Consider the following 22,063-nt stretch of genomic DNA (forward strand, 5'->3'; position numbering starts at 1 on the left):
CTATGACGTTTCATGTTGCCAAATTCACTTTCATACACCTTGTCTCTTGTATTGCCAGAAAAACATTTATTTTTTTAAAAAAATCCATATGCAAAGTAAAATAAAATAAAATAGTGATTAGTAGTGTTTAATAAATTAATTCTTGATGTGATGAGAATTAATATAAATTTAATCAATATAATGCCAATTATATCATGACAAGATTGACAACACATTACTTTTTTTTTTTAATAAGCTGACATAAAAACTTGTTTTGATGCCCAAATCCTTATCGGAAATTTCTATATTAGTTAAGGGAATAGATTTTATATGTTTATACTTGCAATGGTTTTAAATATATACTGCTTATTTTAAAAACGAATGATAACACATAATATGAAAATTAAATATTTGTTCCTTTTATTTTAATAAAAATTATTTATTACATTTTTATTTATTTATTAGTAATGAAATGTAATCATAAAATTCTTTCTTAAGTAAGGAAATCAAGTAGAGAACAACTATTACCTAATTTTAATATATTCAAGATGTTGTATAAATAAAAAGTTTCTAAAATTTTAGGATAGCTTCATAAAATAACTAGATTTTATACCAGTGCATTATTAACTCTCAGTTATAATATAAGAAAATATAAAGGAGAAAAGACTTTAAGGAGTTCAATTTCAGAACAAAAATAAAATGTTAAAATTTTTAATATAGATAAAATGGCAAAAAAAGAAGAAGAGAGAAGTGAGTCATGAACAACATATGCTTGCACTTTCGAGAATGGATGACGAGTCCTTTTTATTAAAAGTAAATATGTTTTTAAAACTAGTAGAAACAGTTTTTTTAAATATATTTTTAAACACCAATCTACAGTAAAAAGCATTTTGCACATACTATATAGATGATTGAGCTGTGATGTTGAAACTTTGAAATCATCAGCATAAGAAAAATAACCATGTCGAACTTTTTTTTTTTTTTTAAGAAAAAGAAGAAATGGCACTTTAGGCCTAACTCCTCACATGGAAGATGTAGAATAAGACCAATAAAAGATGTGTGGGAAAAACGGGGGATTAAAGGGCATTTTTCCCCCCTCAATTGTTAACTCAGAAACATCTAATATATCAAATTTTTACGTGGTGCAATTTTCTTCTTCAACATTTAAAAATGATGCATTGAGTATCCTACCATTAAAAAAGTTAACTTTGACTATTGATTAACTTCAAAATTACAGAAATTGACCTCAAAAGAATAATGTAAGAGCACATCTGCAAGGATTTCTACAAGAATCAAGAAAGCTTTTTTTTTTTTTTAAACTGAACCCTCTCATTTTCCATCCATAAAAAAGGTCTTAATAACGTGTTGTTGTGGATCGATTTTTTTTTTAAAGAAAAATATGGTTGTTGGATGTAATTTTCCTGCAAATTATTATATAATTATATGTGTAAGCAGGTTGTTAAAGATAGCCATGACAACACCAAGTCAAGAGTGTGGAAGACTTTAAAAAGCTGGATTATATGTTGGTGATGATGGAAGACTTCCAAAAGCTGGATTATGTCTAATAAAAAATTAACAGTGTTTACATTTTCCCCCCTTAGACGTGAATCATAAGTCCATTTGGATGACTTTAAAAAGTGACCGGCACTATGACCTAGACAAGAATTTTGATTATATGTAATTATTATTTAACATCTACACCATTTTTGTAACTAGCAAATATATTTGTGATGACCAATTATTTGAATTGTCTCTAACAAAAAATCTTAATTGTAATTTTTCCCTTTTTACCACACACAAGTCTAACAAGTCAATTGTGAAAGACTTTATAAAGCTGGATATGATGACCCCACAAAAAAATAATAATTTTTTACAGTACATACTTTAAATAATAATATTGACACAAATGAAATATTTTATAGTCAATCCATTGTATTATATGTATTATATACATAAACTTTTATTTATAAGTATATGGCATACTTCACTTGTGATAAAAACACAATTTTCATTTTTAACAACCACAAATCAAAATATTGCAATGATAATCAAAATGTGATCAGTCATCTTGTGATAACATAAGAAATTATACAACAAAATTTTCTTTCTTGTTCTTTATATCAACTTTTTTTAGGGGTCAATATTAATTCTTTCTCATTGACTTGTGTCCTTAATGAAAGTTTTTCTTATGGGTTGCAGTACACCATGTTCACATCATGACTTAAGTTTACCTAAACCCAATGATACAATTTTCAAAATCAAATCCAATGATCCTTGCTCGTATAATTTTAAGATTTCAAAAAGTCATCAACTATTAACAACATAAAATTTTCACACATAAGTAAATGAAGTCGCTCTGTTTCTTGTATCATTCATAAGAAGTTGTTTCTTATCAAATTGATTGTTTTTTCTTTCTTTACGTCAACTTTTTAAATTGGTTGCATTGGTATATTAACCTTTATTTATAGATATAAGATGTACTTGACTTGAGAGTAGACCTCAAAGTCACACTCCATTTCATACGATAAAACTTACAAAATTATAAATTTCTTTTTGACTGACCGCAAATTAAAATATTATATTGAAATGATAATGAAAATGGGGTCCTTCGTTGACTGACCGTTTAATTTTGAAATTGAAACACTTGAAACTCGGTTTTGGGTTCCATTGGTAGAGACAGCACAGTTATGTTAAGATTAATAAGGTTGGTATTATTATATGACTTATTAGAAATTTCTAAATTTTATTAATAAATTTAGAAGTTCAATAAATTCCTTAAATTCTTTGAAAAAGATACTCTTGGAACATATTAACGGATGAATTTTCTAGGATTTAGATTATTATATATTGTCTTTTTTCTTTTTATTTTTTCAACGCTACATTTTCATACCATCAGATCAAATAACGTAATGTGGAATTTATGGTCTCCTACTGAATTTCTCTTTTGTAGAGGGATTAAGTGAGTGTTACTTTAAATTTAAAATTAAGATTATTATGCAATTTTCTGATTTTTGACTCAACAAGTATGCTCATATTTCCTTTTAATTTTTTTTCTAAAGAAAATATCAATTACGGCATTGCTTCCTTAATTTGATGGTTATTGTAAAATATGGTGCTTCATCATTTTTTTTAATGATATCAGAGAAAAGTTTAGATAGGTTGAATTTTTGAGGCTCACCAAGGGTGGAGAATGCCTCTAGGCTCAAAGAACGTGTATAGATCATGCGCATTTGCTTTGGTATATATCATTCTCCTTTCTACACGTCATTCTCAAAAATACAACTAATATTTTTGAAGAAAATTGGCTAATTTAAATATTCTAAAAATGGTTGGTAAAAAAAATATAGAAAGTGATTTCATACTTCATTAATTTTTATATTGATTATTTCATGTTTTAAAGTCAGGAACATGAAGATAATCTCTATAATTTCATTCAGGTTTTTCTTTTATCTGAAAAATGATACCTGCTGATAATTTTAAGGATTTCAAATAGTCATACATTATTACCAATATAAAATTTTAACACTTAATTAAATGAAGCTGTTTCTTGTATCATTCATAAGAAGATATCTCTTGTCAAATGCAATGTCACCAGTATTATTAGAATCGGATTGAATCAGCTGGGTCAATCGATCAAACTAGGAACTAGCAATATGTTTGATTCGAAATTCCAAAAAATCGGTCAAAAAGTGAACTAGTAGTGGAGACCCAGTCAAAACCAGCAAAAACTGGTTGAAAATCGGTCAGAATCGATTTTTCTGATTTTTTTAAAATTTCAATAACCCAAGACAATGTTGTTTTGTGTTTTCATTTCCCTTTTGGTTATTGTTTAGTATTATATGTATGATTTATTAGTGGCTCTTGTAAATTATGAAAATCTGTACTAGCTTAGTTAGACAATTTATTTGGCATATATACTTGATGATTTTGGTAATTTGTAATAGATAATAAATAGTATTTTGAGTTGGGCAAGTATGAGATTGGGTTAGTTTCATTATGCATGAGACTGATATGGACAAGCATTACCGGACATATTTGAACAAGTAGTGTACATGGCAAGATTTGGATAAATATTATTGTTGAAGTTATTTTGTTTTCTGTTTTTTTTTAATTTTATTTCAAGTGCTTAAAATTATGAACAAGGATCATTTTCAGATAAAAAATTGAAGTACAAAATTTAAAGTGATGTCACTCTTATCTAACTGCTTTACTAAATGTTGGAATGGTTTTTAAACACTACAGTGCTTTATTATTCAAAATATATACATTTAATAAGAGTAAAGTTAAAAACTTATTGAATTTTTAAATAGAGTTAATAAAATTTAAAATTTTTCTTATTTTTCATAAAAATGCTAGAAGAAACTTGCAAATAAGGGTAGTATTTTTCTAGTCAAGGGGATGCAGAGATGGTAAAAATTCGGAGTATCGCTTCTTTTCCATCTGTCTAGGGACTCGTATAGAAGTTTTTTGTCGAAATGTTGCAGCTCTCTGTTCTTACTCATTCATCTTCAATGTCAATAAATGCTGCAAAAGAACAGAGGAAAATGACAATAAAATGCCCCCAAATTACATAAATGGCAATCTAGTCTCTCAAAATATTATATTCCACTGAAGTTCCTAGAGATTTCTGTATCAATAAATTTTAAATTGAAAAGATCATTTTACTCTTATTGAGAAATTGTGTGTTTTTGTTCAATTTTTATGATTTTTTAAATAAAAATTGTTATTCTTTAAACAAAAGTTATGATTGGGGCTTGTTATTTTGCAAATTTATTTTTCAATTATATAAATTACATTTAACAAGTTGTAATTTCTTGTCAACTCTCACAATTCACAAAAGAAAGTTATTATTCCTTAAGCAAAATTTGTGATTAGAGCTTGTTATTTTGAGTTGGAAATTACATTTGATAAGATGTGATTTTTTGTTCAATTCTTGCAATTCACATAACAAAAATTGCTATTTCTTATGAAAAAGTTGTGATTGGGGCTTATTATTTTTAATAAGAGTAAAATGATCTTTTTACTTTAAAATTTATTGACACAGAAGTCCTTAAAGACTTTAGTGTAAATATATCATTCCAAGGGACCAAATTGTCACTTTTCCAAAGAACAATGCAAGAGCACATTTGAAAGGATTTCTACAAGAATCAAGAAAGCTTTTTTTTTTTTTTACTGAGCCCTCCAATTTTCCATCCATCAAAAGGTTGTAATATTGTGTGGTTGTGGATTGATTTTTTTTTTTAAGAAAAATATGGTTGTTGGATATAATTTTCCTGTAAATTACTATATAATTATATGTGCAAGTCGGTTGCTAAAGATAGGCATTACAACACCAAGTCAATATTGGTGGAAGACTTAAAAAGGTTGGATTACGGTTATAAAAAATTTGATTTTATGTTAGCGATGATGGAAGACTTCAAAAAGCTGGATTGTGTCCAATAAAAAATTAACGGTGTTCGTTTACATTTTTTTCTCATACGTGAACCATAAGTCCATATTGGAAGACTTTAAAAAGTGACTGGAATTATGAACTAGAAAAGAATTTTGATTATATGTAATTATAATTTAATATCTACACCATTTTTGTCAGTAGCAAATATAAGATGTTGCTCTGTTACCAACATAAAATTTTGAAATAAATGAAGTTGCTCTGTTTCTTGTATCATTCATAATAAGTTGTTTCTTATCAAATGGATTGTGACTACAAAGGGCTGATATGGAAAATACAAATTTGACTACCATCAAACACGCCAATATGTTTCCAATTATACTTCTGAAGACTTAAGTTTTGATATATTAATTATGTGGGACTTTGTGATCTTCTCACTAACGTCTTTCACTATTAGAAAAATGGAATTTAGTGAGGGACAAATCCCTTGCTAAATGCCATTTTCTCTAGCTACATTGCATTTTAGTGAGGGATTTTGTCTCTCACTAAATTTAGCGAGGAACCGTATTTTCTTTGCTAATTAGCGAGGAATTGAGTCTCTTGCTAAAATTAGCTGGAGATTGAATCCATCGTAAATCACTTGATAATCCCTCGCTAAATATACCAATATTTAAAAATAATGATGCCACATTACCTTCCATATGTGCGTTAACTTGCGACATGTCACCAACAACTTTATACCTTGTCAACCGCCATGTCACCTACCATCTCATGCCCCATTACCCGCTACATGTGCAACAACTCATGACATGTCATTGTCCACCTTACGTTATGTCACTTGCTCCTTACCATGTCATATATCCATTATGTCTATACCAAAGTCAAGACTTAAACCCTTGACCTCATACCTTCTAAGCTTTATACTCTTCTTCTTTGTCAGGTAAATTAAAAGGCACCTGCAATCATTATATGAGAAATTAAATATATATTATTTAACTATATAAATATATCAAATAATATATTATAAAAATAAACACATATACACATATTAAATTTTATTTTCAATTATTAATATGTTAAAAATATTTATATTTTATTTAAATTATTCTTTATATTATATTTTTAATAAAATATTATTTTATCAATGAAAATCAATTAAAATAAAGAAAATATTAAATTTTTTTATTATGAATATTTTAGTTAATTTTTACCTTTACATGAAAATAATTAAATATATAATTAAAAGTCATTGTGAAAAGTTAAATTTTTGTTTGCAGTAATTACCTAGGAAAAAATCCGTCACTAATTCTCTTATTTTAAAGAGGGATTGGTAGTTCCTGGCTATTTTTCTAACTAATTCTCTTATTTTAGAAAGGGATTGATAGTCTCTCATTATTTTTCTCGCTAATTTTTAGTTAAGCTATGAAATTAACATCCCTCCCTAATTTGGTATTTTAGAGAGGAATAGACGATCCCTCAGTAAATTTCCTCATTAATCTACATCTTTCTAATAGTGTTTCTGGGATACTCTCTATAGCCTATTCAGGCTTGACCACAAATGAAATAGCAAAGCTATGTAATAATGAAGAATTGGTTTTCTTTGCGCAACTTCTTTTACAAGACAATGTTTTTTTTTTTTTTTATAGTTATGTGTGTTCTTATTAAATATTTTCTTATGGGCCAGACCATGTTCCCCTGAGTTAAAACAAGGAAAATATATGCAGTTTTTACGTTGGTTGAGATGTATACGTAATATCATGTTAATTAAACAATATGTGTGTATTAGGAAAAACGATGTGTTGCCCAAGAGATCGTACATTATCATTTCAATAGTTCATATTTATTAGGAAAAATGATATTTAAAAACTTTTTAACAATATTAATTATAGTTAATAACCCTAAAAAAGGAATTTCCAAAAAATCAGGGTTGTTAATTGAGATTAAAATTTTATTGATTGGATTTTTCAGTACTCATTTTCTACATTTTAGTACTCAGTTTTTTATTTTTTATTTTTCAATAGTTAACTTGGATGTTGTCAATACACATCTTCCTTAATTTTATTATTAAAAAGAATTAAAAGTAAGTATTTGTTTTAGTACTGGAAACATGGAAGACGAGTATTAAAAACATTTAAAATGACTATTAATAAATGAAAAGAATCAAGTATTAAAAATGATATAGATGAGCACTGAAAATGTAGAAGATGTGTATTGCAAAAATTAATTCAGAAAAATTTTAATTCCTATTATTACTTAGTCACAGTGGTCCTTTTTTAAAATTTTATTATCCTTAACCGTAAATAATATTCTTAGATGGTCCTTTAATGTTATTGTTGCAGTTTATTATTACCCTCTCAATTTTTTATTAAACAAATTTATTACTCAGCCTAATAATAAAATTAATGCCATATTTAAAATTACATCAATTTTTTATAAGTAATTTTCATTAAATACTATTATCTTTGTCATTCTCTTTTAATTTTTTTCATTAATTAGAATCATTTAAGAGTATCCTTGAGATAGAAAATATTAAATACTATAGATGTGTGTGTGTATAAAGTAACAAGTATTTTAGATGTATGTATAATATCATATTAATTAAACTCTTGGTTATATACGTCAGATTAGTATTCACTTTATCTTTTACATTGTTATCGTGACCAATATTCATCTTTGAACTAAAATCAGATTTTTCACATTGTGAACATGGTTTCTTTAATTATTATTAATAATTAACATTTATAAATCAAATTAAAAACTCATTTTTAATCTTTTATGATCCTTCAATATAATTTTTTGTGTGAAAGGGGGTCAAGCACTTCATGACAAATGGTTTGTTAATATGACCCTTTCATATGAAGCACTTATAAATATCTCAAAATTATTAAAGATAAAAACACAAATTTCTTTTTGACTGACTGCAAATTAAAATATTGAAATGATAATGAATATACGGTCCTCGTTGACTTACCGTTTAATGGTGGAATTTTCTACATATTGTCTTTTTTCTTTCCATTTTTTTCAACACCCCATTTTCATACCATCAAATCAAATTATGTAATGCGGAATTTATGGTCACCTACTGAATTTCTCTTTTGTAGAGAGATTGAGTGTTACTTTAACAATAAAATTATGATTAGAATGCGTTCTTTGTAAATAATCTTTCTATATAATTTATGTATTTTATTGTATGTTAATTAAAATATATAAGCTATAAATACAAGAAAGTAGAGAATTAAATTTAATTAATTTGAAACAAACACAAGTCAAAAAAATAAAATTTCTACATACTATAAGATTTCTATAAGAAACGATATTAAGGTTTCTATTGGGCTTAATTTTTTTTCGTCCCTCTGTCCTTATTTCATTTTTTTATTTTGATTGATTGATTAATACGGAACCCATTCACTGCATGCTTTTTTATTTAAAATAAAATTACTTGGGCTCCATATTTATTGGATACATAGTTTATAATTCTTGGATATACTTACAGCTACTCCGGAAAAATACTTATTCAAGAATTTTGTTTTGACTTTGTCTTACAATTTTTTTTATTTAGATTGGTTTTTATTGACTAATGTGGAGTATGGACAACTTACCACTTGCTTTCTTTTTCCTTCCCTTTATTAAAGTATCATTTTGCACTAACATGGAGAGTGACTTTGATGCCCACTAAGTACTCACAAGTCAAGCACTGTATTTATCATACACCTATAAATGGATGATAGATATCTAACCCAAGTCTAAAAAATTTTGACATCCAATCAAGATTATTTTCATTTTTTATGCCTACTGACAAGTCTTTCCATCAATAACACTTATTTCGGGTTGCCCTCTATATATGGCCTACAAAACTTGACCGGCCAAAAATGAAATAGTGCAATGAAAATAAAAATATAGTCCACGAGGTGAAATTATATTCATCACAAAGAGACATATCACTAACAGACTTTTTGGGTTGCTCTATCAAGAGCTATACTGTGGTAATATAAATATGGTTTTTGAAGTGATAACATACCAGGTTTTTGGGACAAAGCTTCTTGTTTTTTTTTTTTTCATGACAGACATAATTTTTCTTTCCCTTTTGTTGCATCAACTTTTTTAATAGGATGATATTTGTGTAATACAAGTCAAGCACATCGTGCACTTTATCACTCATCCCTGTATAGCACAAGGTGGAATTCTAATTTTTATAATTTGAAAGTATATTGTTAAATACAATCTGCAATATATTTTATTTTATATTATTTTTTGCTTCTTTCAAATTATATAAAAAATAAAAATATTTTCACTCATATGCATCAGATATCGCCCACTTTCTTAACAAAGACGAAACCCCCTTGGGTTGAAGACAAATTGCTAATTAACGTGAGACTAATAAATTGTCAACAATTATTAAAAAGATTTGTTTTTCTTATAATTGATTTATCTATTATATATTTTTCTATATTTCATTCTTAATGCACATTCATTTTTGTTAAAGTACTTTTTTCATTTTCATATATTTTTCCTTATTATAAAAAAGCCCAAATCACATTTAAAGACCCTATAAGAGTATTGCTTATAATTAAAGACCTTAAAATATTAGAAATGTAAAAATACACGGACCAAAGTCCTTGAAATTAAATATATTTTGAGTTTGTTTTTTAGCACTTGAGGTTTAACATTTTCAGTACTCATCATTTTGATGTATCCAGTACGTAACTTGATGTGTTTGGTATTAAAAGAAATAGTTAGTGCAAAAAACATTAAAGATGAGTGTTGAAAAATTTTAGACATATGGTAATAGAAAATGTTGTAGTTGAAATTGATAGTTTAAGGTGAATTCATTATATTGAAATTGATAGGGATAATGATAAACTTACAAAGATCTTTATTGAATTTTTATTTGTATTTTTAGATGTTAGTAAATTATTTATAATCACCAATCAAGAAGTGATTTGGGTATCATAATTGAATTTGGGGAGTGATTCATGAATATACTACCCTACAACTACTCAGGTAAAATACTTATTCAAGAATTTTTGTTTTGACTTTGTATTCTTATTTTTTTTTATTTAGATTATTTTTGAATTGATTAATATGGAGTACGTATGGACCACTTAGCGCTTGCTTCCCCCACCAGATTATTTCCATTTTGCACGGAAATGGAGAGTGACTTTGATGCGCACTCACAAGTCAAGCATGGCGTTTACCATATACCTACAAATGAATGATAGATGAAGTATAGGTTGAATTAGGACTGCAAGTTGGGCACATTCTTATGGTCAGCTCAATACCCCATTTAAATGTTGGATTATTTTCCAGTAATGCTACTGAGTTGATGCATAACTACAGTACGTCTCATTATAAGCCAACAATGTCCAAATTGGAATATAAATAGCCACTACGTCTATTCCCATTGTAGATTAGGACGTTCATTTTCCGTCATCCGTGACGCATTACGCCTAAGCCCGTTTTCTCCGCCTTCATTTTATCATTGTTTTTGAGGGAGTGTTTGAACCAAAAAATGAGTAAGGCACAAAAGCTAGAGCCAATAAGAAAAATAATGAATGTATGACAAGATGATTATTTTATGAAGGTCATTGATTAAGTAATCAACAAGGAATGGAAGCCTCATTAGTGGGGGTGCATAATCTGGACTCTCCAGATTAAGATTTAATATTTAATATTTTTTATTTACATTTTTAAAATAAGAAAATTATATCAGTTATACAAAATTTAATAAATCTATTTATCGGTCTGAATAGTCCAGACTTAATATCAATAATCCTCATTTAATGTTAAAAATTATGAAAAGTTTTAATATTAAACGTCTATAATATATTTGTATGGTCAACTTACAAAATTTTTAATGTGACATCTATATAGTAAGGTTAAACTTTGAGAAGGTTAAAAAAAGATATTATGACCTGCATCTAAATCCATTAAAAAAAGATCTAAAAATTTATTAATGCTTAGTAGATAATTAGATATCATATATACATGAACTCCATGTACCTATATGACGGAATGAAGACTTTGGATACTCTAAGGCTATGCCATTAAAAAATAACAAAAAGAATGCATAATACAATATTCATGTGTGTGTGTGTGTGTGGCTGTCTAATTGTTTTTCCCAAACACATAACAAAAGACATATTCAATGCGACCGACACATACTGCTTCAGGAGGTTTGGCTATCATCAACAAAATCTATCACAAATTTAATTCTATGTGCGCATCAAACTCCCAATAATGTACTAAATGAGTTGAGATTCAAAAAGAAAATATAAAATTATAAATGATGAGTTTATTTCTATTTTTAATCAATGAGAGATGAGAATGAAATAATAGAAAAAATACTAAAATCATAGAAGTATCAATAGTGAAAATTCAAAGAAAATGATATGTTTGAAGTGACTAGAATTTCAAATGACTAGGATGTAGAAAGAATATGAAATTACAAAGGAATTGTAATAAGAAATGGATTTGGATTTGAATTAATCCAAATTCATAATTTTTTGTATATCCAAATGAGGGGTTTGGATCTAATCCAAATCTCCATTAATAAAAATGCACTATAAGAGTCTTTTTGGACTGATTTTTTTTAATTAATTACTCTCTTTTGTGTATTTTTTGTTACCTTTTTTGTGTATTATATTCTTACTGTATCATGCATACTTGGACTCCATGTACGTTTGAAGACTTTGGATACTCTAAGAAGCTTTTGCATATGTATATCAAAAACTGATTTAGCATCGTTCCTATTATTTAATTTACATAATTAGGTCTCATCTCACACCTTCAACTTCATTAGAAGCAATTAACTTTAAATTTTTGGATTTAAATTCTTGGAATTTGGGAACGGTGAATTTCTGTGAAATTTTCTTTTCCTCGTATTTTCTTTCATTTTATTATTTTTTATAAAATATTAAATTTTCTCTCTCTTTCTTAAAAAGGAAAAAATCATAGAAATTCACCAATCCCAAATTCAGAGGATTTAGATTTCTATCATCAATTCAAAAGAAATTTAAGTAAATTAGTATTTTTCTATTTCAATTGTTGATTGGAATATCGATTTTTCTCTATAAAAATAACAAATGGGTAATGTGTATATTTATGTGTTTAGTTTTTCTTTTTTCTTGTTACCAATAGATATCTACCTATTGAAGGCAACATGTTCGAGGCACTGTCTGAACACCTCTCCTAATGGAGATTCAAACTAACAATGGGCAGTGTGTATATTTATGTATTTAGTTTTCAAATTAAACTAAACCAACCTCAATTTTCACAAGATCTTATCCTTCAGTGTAATTCTAAAAAACTTTTTCTTTAAAGTATTGCAAATCTTATGGTAAACATTTAAATAAAAGACTGATTATGCATAACATAATGTAGCTTTTAAGTGTTTTCACCTTAATTGTGATATGCTTTACTTGCTTTTATCTTTATTAATATTGCATATACCTTTTTTTTCTTTAATTTCTAAAGTCTACCAATATGATATATCATTCTCTCTCTCTCTCTCTCTCTCTCTCTCTCTCTCACACACACACACAATTTATAGAAAGCTGTATTTTTAACATTAATTAAGTAATATTTTTATTTGTTAAATGGAGACTGACTTTGATGCCTACTCACTACAAGTCAAGCACGGCATTTCCAAGTCTGAAGAATTTTGATAACCAATCAAAGATTTTTTATGGCTACTCACAAGTCTTCCCTTCACTATTAGCAACCATTTGGGGAACCCTCTATATATGGCCTACCAAACTTAACCATAAATGAAATAACACAACCAAAATGAAAATATGGTCCAAGAAAAAAAACTTATATTATTCATAAAAGGACAAAGCTTCTTATCACTAACATACCTTTTGGGTTTCTCTACTAACCAATACAATGATGGGATAATGAAAATATGATTCTTGAAATGAAAACGATTTTATGCAACAGTTATTTCTATCTTTGCCCAACTCACAAGTCAAGCATGCCTTATGTGATAATGCTAACATTTTTAAATTATTTTTATGCCAACATTTTATTATTTGCTTGCAAATTTTCTGTCAAATGAGGATGATTTCAATAAATTCATATGTATTAAATTATATAGTCAGTATCGCTAATGCTTATAAACTTATACATTTTGTTAATTAAATTAGCCACATGTAATGAGAATGAGAGAAAACACACACAAATTTCTTTCATCAGTTTAAGTTTCATGAAAATTATAAACAAGCATTTTATAAATAGTAGAATCTCTATATCTATAAAATTTTTAATGCCAAGTAATGAAGAAATGAATGATTGTCTCACCCAATGATTAAAAAAGAAATTCATAATTGAAGGGACAATGTATCTACACAAACTTTTTTTCAATGGCTGCCCAACCTGGCTATATAAATGAATAAGACAATGAAAATGTGGTCTTGAAAGTGAAATTATACAGCACGCTGGGACAAATTGACCACAAATAAAATAATGAAGCCAAAATAAAATGCGGTCCTCTATCAATGTGATAATGGAAGAAATTATACAACATGCAATTTTCTTTCTCTTCCATTGCATCAACTTCTTTGAAGGGACAAATTAAATTTTAATCTTTAATAATTATTTTTTGTCCTCTAAAGAAGAAAATATATTAATTTGTGTCTTTTCCTTAATTCATAATAACAAGTCAAGCGTGACTTGAACCTTCGCTTCCAATGATTTAGAAAATATCAAGCCTTGGAGTTGTGACATCAAGTCCACTCATCTAGGAAACTAAGTTTCAAGTAATTACCTAACCATCAATAAAAATAAAATAGCTAGAAAGAGAATCCCTATACGTTTCAAGACTTCGGGTATTTTCATAATTGCAAAAAAAACAAAAAAATGGTATCTGATATTTAAATTAAATTTTGAAAATGTCATAAAAATTAAAAAAAACCACTTCCTATTTTTTTTGGCGGATAATCATTAGCCACGTATATAATTTTGGCATTTATATATTCATAAAATGAAAAATATTTATTAATCATAATAAAATATAGTTATACACTTGGGGAAAACATGCTTGATGTTTGCTGAATAGAAATAAGAAAATAAGAAAATAAAAACTTAATAATCTCTCTTAACTGATCATTTGATTAATTCTTCTGTTTTTGTTGGATGGGGTACTTTCGATAGGAATAGAAATAAGAAAATTAAAAACACTCCTTTCATTATTCAACAAGAAATGTTAACCAAGTGAGCTTTGGCCATCAAATCTGATCTTTGTTTAGTTTTACTTTTTTTCTTTTAAAATATCTATTTTGGTTTGATAATCGTTATTTATAACTTCATAAGTTTGATGGTTTAAGGTCATTCATTACATTGAAATTGATGGGAATGATGACAAAAATTGAATTTTTATTTGTATTTTTACCAGTTAGTAAATTATTTATAGTCACTAATTAAGAGGTGATTTGGTTTCATAATTGAATTGGGGAGTAATTCATGAATATACCTGGCCTACAGCTACTCAAAAAAATTATTTTTTTGTTGTTGTTAAACTCTTAATTAATTGCATGTCTTTGTTGTATATGGTATTATTGGATATATAGTTTATAATAAACGAATATACCTACAGCTACTCCAGAAAAATACTTATCTAGAATTTTGTTTTGACTTTGCCATTTTATGTTGTTCCATTTGCATGGAAATGGAGAGTGACTTTGATGCCTGCCACTCACAAGTCAAGCGCGGCACTTACGGTATACCTACAAATGAATGATAGATATATATGCCTTCTCACAAGTCTTCCCACTATTAATGTTCTTCTGTGTACCCTCTATATATGGCCTGCAAACTTGTAGTAAGTGCAATTATAACTAACATTTGTTTTGGGATTATTTTTATGTAATAATTATTCCTATATTCACTCAGCTCACAAGTCAAGCATGCCGTGCACTTCATCACTCATCCATGTAGAAATAGTACGTGATGGAATTCTAATTTTTATAATTTAATTTAAAGTATATTATTAAACACAATCTACAATGTATTTTAATTTATATTATTCTTTTGCTTCTTTTGGATTATATTAAATATAAAAATCTCTGCACTCATAAGCATCAGATCTCCCCCACCTTTCTTAACAAATTATGGAGTCCTGTTGGGTTGAACCAAAAGTGCTAACGTAAGGTTAAGTAATTATTGACAAATATTAAAACATTTGTGTTTCTTATAATTGATTTATCTATTATCTATTTTCTCTATATTTCATTCTTAATATGCATTCATTTGGTTTTCAAATACAAATAATGTAACTAAAAACATACTGCTTCAACAAAAAATAAAACATTGCAAGTTTTGTAATGGTTTTTAGTTTACCGACAAGAAATTTTTTCACAAACTTACTCCCATGTGCATATCATACTCCCAATAAATGTTGTGCTGATGTCTCACTATGACCAAACTATATCTCACAACTCAAAGAGTATTCTCAAAACTATTTAAAGAAAAATCACTAAAATAATTTTCATATTTGAAGAAAAATTCAAACTCAGTCCTACAGGGTATGTGTTCTTTGCAAACAACCTTTATATACAATTTTATGTATTTTATTGCATGTACGCATTAACATATATAAGCTATATTTACAAGATAAGTGGAGAATTAAAATTAATTTGAAACAGACACAAGTCAATATATAATATAAATGTCAGAGATAAGAAGATTAAAATATTCAATGCTTGAAGACTCCGGAAATTTTTAATATAGAAGCACCAATTACTCAAGTTAGATCTGATATCTATGTTAAAAGGTTAAAATAATATCTTCAACTATAAAAAAAAAAACAGATATAATTTACCAAACACGCTAATTATAATTAATATTTTTCTTTAATTTTGTAATCTTATCATGAGAGTTGTCCTTTGAATTTGTTATTTGTCATTGTGTTTGCACAACTTGACTTGATTTGGAGTTTGGTAAGTATAAAATGATGCGTGATTTCCTAGATACGCAACTTGCAATTTTAAAAAGTCCAATATGGCTAACATGGGAAAATCTCCTTCCTTTCTTTTCTTCATATTCTCAATCCATTTCTTCATATACTCCTTAGCTTGGATTGATTCAAACATTACTACCGACAAATCTGCACTTCTTGGCCTTAAATCTTGTATCACTGCAGATCCATACGATTTCTTATCTACTTGGTGTATCTCTTCTTCTCCATGCAATTGGGTTGGTGTCACTTGCAATACTCGCCATGGAAGGGTCCATTCCTTGAATCTTGGTGGCATGGATCTTAAAGGCACCATATCCCCACAAGTGGGAAACCTCTCATTTCTTGTTGAACTCGATCTTAGTAGCAACAATTTTTATGGCCAAATACCAAGAGAGTTAGTTCAATTGCATAGATTGAAACTATTGAACTTGAGCTATAATGGATTTCATGGAGAAGTTCCGGCATGGATAGGAGATTTATCTACACTAGAGTACTTAAATCTTCGAAATAATAGCTTTGATGGCTTTATTCCACTATCTCTATTCAATCTATCAAGGTTAGAGACATTAGATTGGAATTCTAATTTAATTGAGGGAAGCATCCCTGTTGAGGTAGGAAGACTTGAGCGCTTGAAAATTTTACGACTTTCAAGAAACAAACTTTCAGGAATCATTCCTCGAACAATTTCCAACTTATCTTCACTTGAGATATTACATTTTTCTTATAACACTTTTTCAGGTATGTTTTGGATCATTTTTTATACCTATATTTGGTTTTGCTCTAAATTAATCTATTTGGTTAGCATGATATATTCCCTCAAGGATCACATGGAAGGATCTTTGTTAATTTGCCTCGACTATTATATATTCTTCATTTATTGGTATTTTTATGCACGTTTTTATCAGTTTTCCTTTTTTTAAAAAAATTATCAATTGTACTTTTTCAATAGATCACGAATCTGCATGCAATTGAAGCAATGGGATATTTGTTCCTTTTTTACAGTGCATTCATATAAGAGCTAGCATAGGAATAAAGAATATATTAATCCTGATAACGGATCTAAACGGCCATCGGTCCTTGAAAATGGATATCTGTTCTGTCCTTTAAAACATATTAAGGGTTGTTTACAAAATAAGTAAATGAAGCTTCTGCTGCATGACATTCATTTTTAGTTTGGACGATCCTCATGATGTAAAAAAAAAAAAAAACACTGCAAACATGAGTAAAAAAATGCATACTTTAGAAAATTCTTCCATATACTTTAGATATGTATTGACATATTATTGATATTTTGACATTTGAAGGAGGCATTCCAAATGAGATTGGTGATCTTCTGCAACTACGAATAATATATCTTGGAAATAATCAACTTTCAAGCTCTATACCAACCTCTCTATTTAATAATTCAGTTCGACAATACATTGAACTTAATATGAATAATTTATCTGGTAGTCTTCCAACAAACCTGTGTTTTGGGCTTCCAAAACTTGTAAAATTCTATGTCTATGATAATGATTTGTCTGGAGAGATACCCTCTATTTGGCATCAATGCAAGGAATTGACAGATTTAGAACTGAGTAATAACATATTCAATCGAGGGATCATTCCAACTGATATTGGAAATTTGACAAACCTCCAATTCTTATATCTTGCCGATAGCAATTTGCAAGGTAAGAGTTTAAATTATATGATTGTTTTAAACGATGTTTGATATTTTGTTTGTTTGTTTTAATCTTTCAAATTAAAATAATTTCAAAATGTGTTTCATGTTTGTGATGCTTGCGGGTGTATGATGTGCATTTGTTTGTTGGTCGCATAAGGTTGGTGCATTACAAGTAACTACACATCTGCACTTCATTGAATATCGTGCATGCGCGTACACGAAATACGTGACAATAAACTGACAATAGTATATTCTATGATTATTCATCTTTCCAATTATGGGTCGTGGCTTTTTTAAACTAATTGTACTTTGATATTATCATTTAGAGTATTTTAGTATTATGTCTCAAAGTAATTCTTAAAACGTCATTATAAAAAATATGAATGTCTTGTGTATATATTATCTCGTGAGACTTCCTACATAGGAAGAGTATTGTGGCAAAGTAATTTTGGTGATACATCCAATTCTCATGAAAATATAATATGTTTATTTTCTCTCTCTCTACCATAGTTACTTTATATTCTTTGAACTCTTAGAAGATTTCATGCTGTCAATTAATAGATTTCATAAAGCTTCCATGTTTAATTCTATTATTATGTATCATTTCTTTATTGTTTTTATGGCACCCATAAGTTTTTAGGAATGTTTAATTTTGACGATTTGTACTATCTACAATATTTGTTTTCACTATACTGATATAATTGGATAGGGACAATAGAAAGGACTGCTTGGATTTTTGATGCTTCTCTCTTACCTTTTATTTTTCATTTTCCCTGCATTTTCTTTTTGAAGGCAAGTTTTCTTGTGTTTTGTTTTTTTTTTTACACATATAGAAAACAACTTGGAAGACATCAACTTTAATTATATCCATGATATGCCTACATACATTGATGGGTTTTGACTTTTTGCTTCTAATATACAAGCTTTTGCTAATATATTAGAACTAGCTTTTCTTGTTTCGGCTTTTAAAATTGCTACCACATTTCATGTTGTTAAACGCATTTTAAATATGTATGTACTTTGTCACTTGTATTGCTAGAAAAATATTTATTTTGTATCAATAAAAAATATTTAATTTAAAAAACAAAAAAAATCTCATATACATGGTAAAATAAAATAAAATGGTGATACTATTATTTACATATATTGCTTGATGTGAGAAATAATATAAATTTAATAAATATAATTCCAATTATATCATAACAAGATTGACATTACTAATTATTGCTAATCTCATATCAATAATTGCTGTAAAAAAGGGTTAAGGTACAATTTCACCTGTGAACTTTTTCTAGAGGAGAAGTTTTACCCTTGCACTGATAAGTGGGGCAATTTTACCTTTAAATTATTTTTTGAGGAACAAAAAACCCCTACAACAGAATGCTTGGTGTTTCTCAAAAAATAGTTTAAGAGTAAAATTGCCTCACTTATCAGTACAGGGATAAAATTGCTCCTCAAGAAAAAGTTCAGATGTAAAAATGAACCTTAATCCTAAAAAAAAAACAAAAAAAGAAGGCTTAAATTGTTTAAAGGTAAATCTTGTGGCCAAACCACTTCAATGCAAGCTCACGTATCCCAAGCCCAATTATCACAGGCCCAATGTGACAATCAATATATTAGAATGAATAATAAAGACATTTTCAATGTGTTTTTTTTTTTTGGGTGCAAACCTTGTTAATAGAAAGAATCTAATTGGGGAAAGGCCTGGTGGAAATATTCATGTATGTGTGCACGTGTTTATTCTATTTATCACTGTTAGATTAATTTTTTGACACCCAAAATATGACCATCAATTAATACAATTTCATATACCTTTGTTGTTCTATTCTATCATTATATTGTTTTTATTCTCTCCAAGATCAATTTAGTATTAAATGATTAATCAGAGACTTGTAACTATTATATCTTGCTTTAATGTAATTTTAGTTGTTCACTTTTAAATTGATACAGGTAAAATTCCATCATCTCTCTTTAGCATTTCTACTCTAAGAACTGTGTCTTTAGTAAAAAACAATTTGGATGGTAATCTTCCAGTACTAGCTGACAATGAGACGGTGCTGGAAAAATTATATCTACAGTACAACTCCTTTACAGGTATGCTCAATCTACCTATCCCTTACTTTATTCTTTAACAAACTTTTCATTTATTATTATGCTCATTCTATATTAGAAAAGTTTTTAACTGAAACCACTTTAAGAGTTAAAAATTATAGTATACTTGATACATTTAATGCTATCCGTTTACATGGATCTCACAAAAATCGATTTAATTTTTATGTGAGAGAGTTGCCAGAAAAGGTTATTTTATATTTTTCTATTAATGTTAAACCTCTAATTATCAAATTTTCATATATTATTTATATCTCTGTACGAGAATTTGGGGAATTGCTAGTCGCACTAACAACAAGCAAACATTTTGTACTTTAGTTAGGTGAAATTCCTTCATTTATTTGGAACATGTCTTCTTTGAGAGAGGTTGAGAATTTACCAAAAGAATTGTGCCATAAACTCCCTTTACTTGAAATCCCCGATGTTGATGGTAATCAATTGGAGGGAAGTATTCTAAAATCAATAAGTAATTGCACATCTTTAAAGGAATTGTATTTGGGTGATAACTCATTTACAGGTATGTATAATGTGCTTATATTTATGTTTCCATTTTGTTAATCTCTTTTTTGAATGGAGTAAATCTAAAATAGAATTTTGTTTATCGTCATTTCATTCATAATTTCTTGTTCATTCATGCATATTGAAATGGAGTAAATCCAAAATTCCATTACTTTTGTTCTAAAATTTTATGCGTCTCCTAATAAGTTTAATTTTATATTTTTTCTCCTCTTATTTAAGAAGACATTCTTTATCTGTTTTAACTTTTTTTTTAATCTTTTCAAATTTTTTAATCTTGCAAATTCATTAAATCTTCTGTGGTTGAAACGAGTATTTACTTAAAAATTATTTTTGATATAATCATCATAAGTTTTAGACTTATTCTTAAACATGCTAGATTTCATAATATTTGATATTTTTTGTATGATAAAGTAAGTTTTATATTAAAATAACATTAAAATACAGACAAGTTTGGAGTTGTATTTTTCTTATTCATTATATATGAACAAAAAATATTTAAATATGTATGCTAAAACTAACGAACCAGAATATGAGATGTTTTCAATAGTTAGACAAATAATTAGATTGTTTCACTTTGCTTCATTAAGGTTTCAGGAGGAATAGTTCCACACGTTCAATTCTGGACAAAGTTAATAAAACTATTCAAATTAAAGTTTTTCTTATTATAATTTTTGAACAATTATTTAGTTTGAAATTATAAGATGTTGCAAAATACATACATACATACACCCACAGAGATGTATATATATAATAAGGATAATGAAATTTTTAGCGCTTTAAATTTGCTTCAATGATTAATTTTATTTTTTTAAGTTTAATTTGTATTGATTTGGTTAAGTTTGCCTCAATTATTGATTTAGTTTTCATTTATTTAAAGAGGAGATAACATTGACATAGATAACAGAATATTGAAAACAACCATGTAAATTAATAAAAAAAGTATAATTATTTATGTAAGAAAAAATGGACCAAAATTTAAAAAAGAAAAGAAAAAAATGCTGCATAAATCACTAGATTGATAAAAATTAAACTTATTTGAGCACTATTTTTTTTTTCTCGTTTAGCTACCTATACATGCCAACTCATTAATATATGTTATTAATTTAAGAGTTAGTTTGTCTTTTAAATTTTAAAGAACTCACATCATAATTTAAGAAAATATAAGGAACTAAACTGATAAAATGAAATTTATGAAACCAAATCAATGATCGATACAAACTTGAGTGACTAAAAGTTTTATTATTCTTAAATGGAACATGTGGACTCATTATATGTGATGTGGACCCTTTTTCTTTTAATTAAGAAAAGTATATTTGATTATTTCTCAGTTCAATTATAGAAAAACAAATTCGCCGAAAAGTAGTTTAATGCTTTGTTGCCCCACACGATTAATTTGCAATGCATGAAAAAACTTTATTAAAGAATACATCCTCTCCTATTTAATTTTTTA

General features: G+C 27.6%; 1 protein-coding gene across 1 annotated transcript; it reads left to right on the plus strand.

The window, feature by feature from the left end:
- The first annotated feature begins 16,363 nt into the window (after positions 1-16,363).
- LOC129286450 (probable LRR receptor-like serine/threonine-protein kinase At3g47570) lies at positions 16,364-17,402 on the plus strand. The gene has a single exon (XM_054922412.1). It carries the CDS (start codon positions 16,364-16,366, stop codon positions 17,240-17,242), a length of 879 nt encoding a protein of 292 aa, XP_054778387.1. The 3' UTR covers positions 17,243-17,402.
- The last annotated feature ends 4,661 nt before the right edge of the window (positions 17,403-22,063 follow it).

The sequence above is a fragment of the Prosopis cineraria genome, unplaced genomic scaffold, assembly GCF_029017545.1.
Source record: "Prosopis cineraria cultivar Desert tree isolate PC_DT_omini unplaced genomic scaffold, ASM2901754v1 PC11, whole genome shotgun sequence".
NCBI lineage: Eukaryota > Viridiplantae > Streptophyta > Magnoliopsida > Fabales > Fabaceae > Prosopis > Prosopis cineraria.